Source organism: Orycteropus afer, unplaced genomic scaffold (genome assembly GCF_000298275.1).
Source record: "Orycteropus afer afer isolate SDZICR_OR568_19922 unplaced genomic scaffold, OryAfe1.0 scaffold00394, whole genome shotgun sequence".
In the NCBI taxonomy this organism is placed as follows: Eukaryota; Metazoa; Chordata; class Mammalia; order Tubulidentata; family Orycteropodidae; genus Orycteropus; species Orycteropus afer.
The window spans coordinates 1,659,563-1,666,371 of record NW_006921981.1 but is presented as its reverse complement, the minus strand read 5'-3'; the positions used below and the strand labels follow the sequence as shown (position 1 = coordinate 1,666,371).

Sequence of the window (6,809 nt, the reverse complement as noted above, 5' to 3'; positions counted from 1 at the left end):
GAGGAGCGGAAGGGCAGGCTCAGGCAGCTCCCCAGCAACTCAGATGGTGATAAAACTTGAGAAATAACAAGGAGGGGCGGCTGCGTGTCTTCTGGGGCCAATCCTGTGGAAGGAGCAAACACACTCCGGGCAGGCAAACCTGACAGAGGCCAAGGCGAGTTAAGGACCAGCAGCAGCGAGGAAAGGCGCTCCCGCGCCGCTGCAGCTCCGGGGGCTCTGGCTCTGGCATCCCACCCAGCACCCTTGGTTCGCTCCTTGTCCCACGCCCCGATGGCCGCCGTCGGGCCGCGGAGCTCCGTGCGCGGAGCCCTCTGCAAGCAGCTACTGCTGACCCTCTTGGTGAGTGGGAGCCTGGGATGGAATGAGGACTGATCCACTCTGGTCGCTGTAGGGGGGTCCCGGGAAAGTTGGGGCGGCAAGGCAGACTGAAAGGTGACACGCATGGCTCAGCTCAATCCTGCAGGGCCGCTACCCCAAATTCGGGCCGGGAGGAGTAAGAAGAGAAAACGAACCTTTGAGGGACGACTGGATTAACTTTTTTCTTTGGAACACCGCCTTCGATTGTTCCAATTACTTGACTCACCCCTGTGTCGCTGCGCGCCCGCGGGCACCGTCGCGGGTGGATCCAGGGTTGGGATTCGCGCTCCTCCCGGGACTCCCAAGCCTGGGCAAGGTGTGGGGGAGTTAAAGTGAGACCGAAGAATTACTGTTGTTCAGTTATTACTGGAACCCCAGGCTGAGGGAAAATAAAATTAAATAAAATAAAAAGCACAGACCTGAAGGTGGGCTCAGAGGCTTCCTCTCGTCCTCTCCCGCAGGGCTCCGTCTGGCCTTGCAGGGAGGCATTAGGGACCGGAAGGGTCATAGCTGGGACCCGGGGTCCCGGCGTGGGAAACAGGCTTTTTGTTGTGGCTTCCCCAAGGGTTATTCACCGGCTTGCCCAACCACTCACCCCGCCAACGATGCGGCTAGGGGCGCTGTGATCTGGGGCGCGAGGCTGGGGTCAGGATTGGAGTTTGAGGTGTGGTAAGGGGACAGTGCTGGGGTGTGGTGTTGCCGGGGACGAGATGGGATTGAAAGAGCTGCGCTAGCCCAGAACCCAGACTGGGGCGAAGGACTAGATCTTTTTGGAGAGGAGGTTAGGGTCAGTGTTCGCAGAACACAGATGTGAAGCGGAAAATTAGGAAGCCCTACGTTAAGGAGCTCTGGTAGCATAGTGGCTAAGACACTTGCCTGCTAACCAGACGGCTGGCGGTTCAAACCCACCAGCCACTCCTCGGAAGGAAGGTTGGGCAATCCTACTTCCGTAGTGATAACTGCCTCGGAAACCCAAGGGAGGGGTCGCTATGAGTCGGGGCTGACTCGACGGCAAATAACAACAACAACAACACGTTGCATTACGCTCGGATCTTCAGACGCGACCAGGGTTGAGCACCAGACATGCGGGAAGGAGCTATAGACCTCAGAGTTGCGGGTACCCAAGGATAAGCACGGGGTCCGGGGGTTGGGGAGAGAAGGCACCACCCGGTTCGAAAGAGGATTGACTTCTTGTTGGTGCCTCCCCCGCAGGGCAAGTTGGGTCCACGCTTTGTGCTCTCTTTGAATTAACGAATTGTGAGTGCTGGATTTGTAGTTATGATCCAAGATCTGAGAAGGAATTGTACAAAATACCTGAGCTGATGAGATGAGTCTTTACAAATGCGAACTACTTACTCTTAAAATACCGTCTTCTGATATTTACCAAACCTTCTGCAGCTTTTCTGTTCGAAAGCTTGAGGCTGGTGTTTTGTGCTCACCCTGCGAAATGGACGGAGAATGGGGAGAAGAAACTGCGGAAGTGCTAGGTTCCCAAGATTTCCCTATTCCCTTGAGGGGAGGGCGTGGAAAACAAGGCACTGTCCTAGTTCAAAGGGGGACGGGGCGGGTTGGGGTGTGACCAAGCAAGAAGGGGCAAGTAAATCTAAATCAAGATAGCATCAACTCTCATTTATGACAAATGCCTTTAGGATTATTTTTGAGAAGGATTCTGTAAGGTTTAAATTAAATGGTATCTCTGGAGAGGCTTGAATACTAGAGAGTGTATATAAAATAATAATTTATTTCATCCCCTGTATCCAGTTTACAAATATTTTTACTTCCTGTCCAGATGGCTAAATGAACAACTCCATTGGCCATTTCATGTCTGTACTCCCTTTTGACTCATCTGACTGTCAACTTTTCAGTATAATATTAATGATGTAGCATTTTAGAGATGCACCTTCATTTCATAGAGACTTTATTGGATCTCACTAAAAGAGTAGCTTGTTCTGAGAGTTCTTCAAAGCAAGGCTTTTACACAAACTGAAGACATAACATCTTAGCTTTCTGACTGAATTGTGCTATAGGTTGAGGAATGTTCCCAATTTGCACTTTTTGTTTCCTGTGTCCCTTTCTTACCCTTGCCCTACCTGTTTCCTGAGTTTATTCAAGGTGACCGCAAGGTATGTCCGAGTACCACTGTGTTCCACAGAGTTTTCAATAGGTGAATTTTCAGAAGTAGATTGCTAAGCTTTTCTTCAGAGGGACCTCTGGGCAGGCTAGCCTCTGGGTGGACTTGTAGCAGCCAGGCATTAACAATTTGCACCACCCAGAACTCAGAGCCACCACCCTTTTTCCTAATCACACTCAAATACAGTTCTTACCTAGCCCCAGGAGCTCTTGGGTGGTGGAAGGAGTTAAGTGCTCTGACAACTAGCCCAAAGACTGGCATTTGGACCCAGCCAGTGGCTCCTTGGAAGACAGTCCTGGCAGTCAGCTTCTGGAGGTCACAGCCTTGGAAACCAGCCACTCCTCAGAAGGAAGATGGGGAAATCTACTTCCATAGTGATACTGCCTTGGAAACCCAAGGAGGGGTCGCTATGAGTCGGGTCCGACTCCGCGGCACATAACAACAACAACAACATATTTCATGAATGCATATGGATATAATGAAAGTATAAATACCTACACAGGATATATAAACAATAGCTTTACAAGAAACTATTCCCTGGAGAAAAGAAATAGAAATGGAAGAGAGCATAGGATTCTAGCTACATCTGTACCTTTTCTGTTAAAAAATGAAGCAAAAATCACAAAATGTTAATACAAAGATTGGGATGGGTACAGGACCACTTCTTATATTTGATTGAAATATATCATAGTTGATTTGATTTTTTTAAAAGATGTGATTAACAAATATTGAATGTATGTTGAAAAAAGCCTGTTTTCACTGTGATAACTATATGCTTAAGGACAATATTCAATTTTGTTGTTCTTGTCAGGTGTCCTTGAGTTGGTTCTGACTCATGGCAACCCTATACACAACAGAACAAAACATTACCCAGTGTTGTTCCATCCTCAAAATTATTGCTGTGTTTGAGCCCATTGCTGAAGTCTTTTAAGGGCAAGTCATTTATTACTTTAATGTCACAGTTAGCCATCCAGCTTGGACTTCCTGAACATACCTTTCCTTAATACTTAATGATGTTGGATATTTTAAAATCTTATTGGCTATGTATATATCTTCTCTGGAGAATGTCTATTTAAATTCTTGGTATATTAGTTTGTGTCATTTATCTTTTATTATTGACTTGTAAGACTTTATATATATAGAATGATTTGCAATTATTTTCTCCCTTTCTGTGGCTTGTATTTTTCACTTTCTTTATAGTATCTTTTAAAAAGTAAAAGTTTTTAATTTTTATTAAGTCTTTGATCAGTTTTTCTTTTATTGTTTGTGCTTTTGATGCTATATCAAAGAAATCATTGCCTAACTGAAGATTATAAAGATTAACTCTTAGGTTGTCTTCAAACTAGTTTTAATTCTTACATTTATGTCTGAGATCCATTCTGAGTTAATTTTTGTATAGGGTCCAAATTCATCTTTTTAAATGAGGTTATTAGTTTGTCTTAGCATCATTTGTTGAAAAGATTTTTTTTCCATGAATTTTCTGGGCAATATTAGTTAATCGTAAATGTTAGAGTTTATTTTAGGGCTTTTAGTTTTATTTCATTTGTTTATGTGCTTATCTTTCTGCCAGTACCACACTGTCTTGGTAATTGTAGCTTTGTAGTACTTTGTATATGTTCTGAAATCAGGAAGTGTAAATCCTTCAAATTTATTCTTTTTCAAGATTATTTGGGTCACTTGTATTTGCATGAGCACTAGCTTGTCAATTTCTGCAAAAAAAAAAAAAAGCTAGATAGGGTTTGTTTGGAATTTGTAGTTAAATTTGGGGAACATTGTCATCTTAACAGTATTCCATCTTTTGATCCATGAACAAGAGAGTGTCTAAATTTCTCTGAGTGATTTTAAATTTCATTCAGCAATGTTATATGATTTTCAGTGTAACAAGTTTTATACTTCCTTCATTAAATTTCTTCCCAAGTATTTTATTTTTGTTGATGCTATTGTGAAGTTCATACTATTATGAATGGAATTGTTTTCATAAATTTATTTTTAGATTGTTCATTGCTAATATATAGACCTTCAATTAAATTTTGTTATATCAATTTTGTATCATGCAAACTTGCTGATCTCATTTATGAGTTGTTACAGTGTTTTGGTTGATTCTTTAGGATTTTTTATAGATAAGATCATATCATCTGCAAATAGTGGGAGTTTTACTTTTTCCTTCCAAACTTGGATGTCTTTCATCTCATTTTCTTAATTATTCTGGTTGGAGCTCCAATACAATGTTGAAGAAAAGTGGTAAAAGCAGATATCATTGTGTTGTTCCTGATCTTAGGGGAGAAGATTCAGTCTTTCTCCATTAACTATGATGTTACAGGTTTTTCATAGGTGCCTTTTATTATGTTGTTCAAGTTCTTTTTTCTTCCTAGCTTTTTTTTTTTTTAAATCATAAATGAGTTTTGGATTTTGACAATGTTTTCTGCATTTATTGAGATGATCATGGTTTTTTTTCCCCCTCTATTCTATTTTTAATATTTTATTTCTTATTCTAGGTCTTCAATTTTGCTTGTGAAGCTTGCAAAAAGGTTATATTCAATATACCTTCTAAGCTGGAGGCAGATAAAATGATTGGAAGAGGTGAGCTATGTCAAAACAATATTTTAAAGACAGGAATTTAGTTCATCTAGCTGGAGAGACTGGCTGTTCAAACCCACCAGCCACTCCTTGGAAGGAAGGTTGGGCAATCCCACTTCCGTAGTGATACTGCCTCGGAAACCCAAGGAGGGGTCTCTATGAGTCAGGGCTGACTCGACGGCACATAACAACAACAACAACAACAAGCTGGAGAGAGGACAGGGCATCCAATCTTTGCCTTTTGGAGTTAGCCTAAATATACTCATAAACTTAAAAAAAAAAAAAAAAGAACAAACAACCAAACTCACTGCCACCAAGTTGATTCTGATACATAGTGACCTGCTTTGGGTTTCTGAGGAGTAAATCTTTACAGAAGTAGATAGTCCAGTCTTCCTTCTGTGGAGTGGCTGGTGGGTTTGCACCACCAACCTTTTGGTTAGCAGTCAAATGCCTTAGTCACTATGCCTGAATCTACTTATAAGAAAATGAAAATCAAGATATTTTTAAAAGTATGCTTCTGTGCTTTATGTTGTTGTTGTTGTTGTTGTTGTTATGTGTTGTTGTTGTTGTTGTTATGTGTTGTGTTGTTGTTATGGCATTGTTGTTGTTATATGTTGTGTTGTTGTTATGGCATTAATGACTTGTATCTGGCAGTAACAAAGGCCAAGGTATGAGGCCTTTGTTACTGCCATATATAAGTCGTTAATGTGCAACATAGTTATATAGTAGATTTCTTACTATTGTTGTAAAAGCAAAATGTCGGATAATGAGATAGTCAATAAGTAAGGAGTTACTGTAGTAACTTACCAGTTTGGTTTCTATTAAGGTATATTAGTTGAACAATGGGTTGGAAAATAGATACATTTCAATACCGATCTTGTACTACCTTTTGCTAGATGATGTAATTCTCAGGGTCAGAAAAGCAGATCCATACTTTGAGGGGGTAGGCCCTGGAAATTAGGAACCCAGAGAGAACCGCTGATCAATGGGGAAAAGTGTACAGAAAAATGCCAGTGGGTCTTCAAAGATAAGCTTTCCTTCCTTGACCATTGTACATAGCTCATATACTCCATTCCTCTTTGGGTTCATGTGAATGAATGAAAGGTGTATCTTAAAAAACTCAGGGTTTATTGCTAAAGAAAACTTATTTGTTTGTTCAGGTTGGGGTTAGGGAGGTATAAGTTCCACTTTGCCATGGTAGCAACATACACACCTTTTAAATAAGAAGATCATTTTCATAAACCTATTAACAAAAAACAAAAAACAAAAAACCTCACTGCTATAGAGCCAATTCCAACTCATAGAGACCCCCTTTGGGTTTCCGAGGCGATACATCTTTATGGAAGTAGATTGCCCAGTCTTCCTTTCGTGGAGTAGCTGGTGGGTTTGAACTGCCAACCTTCTTGTTAGCAGTCAAATGCCTTAGGTGCTATGCCACCAGAGCTCCTTCATAAGCCTATTAGAACCATATAAAGATTTAAAGAATCTTATTATATAGAAATAACAATCAAGAATTATCATTTTTTAACTGGAGGATTTATTTTTAACAATATGAAAAGATTGCCCAGATATTTGGCAAATACAAAGCGTTAGCTTATTTTGTTGCCGATTGAGTTCTGAAATAATAACTACAAAGTCAGCTGTAGTTCCCAGAGAAATTTCATAAGAGGATAGAAACCTTGCAAGGTGGAAACACACAGGGCCAGAGACAACACGACTCATAATGACCCCTCCTTGGGTTTCC

At 41.3% G+C, this 6,809-nt stretch overlaps 1 protein-coding gene across 1 annotated transcript in view; it reads left to right on the top strand.

Moving 5' to 3' along the window:
* The first annotated feature begins 270 nt into the window (after positions 1–270).
* DSC3 (desmocollin 3) overlaps positions 271–6,809 on the top strand; it is a 48,923-nt gene continuing 42,384 nt past the window's right edge. Inside the window, exons 1-2 of the mRNA XM_042782626.1 lie at positions 271–339; positions 4,984–5,068. Of these exons, the coding sequence (XP_042638560.1) occupies positions 271–339; positions 4,984–5,068 (154 nt within the window). The remainder of the gene's footprint in view (positions 340–4,983; positions 5,069–6,809) is intronic.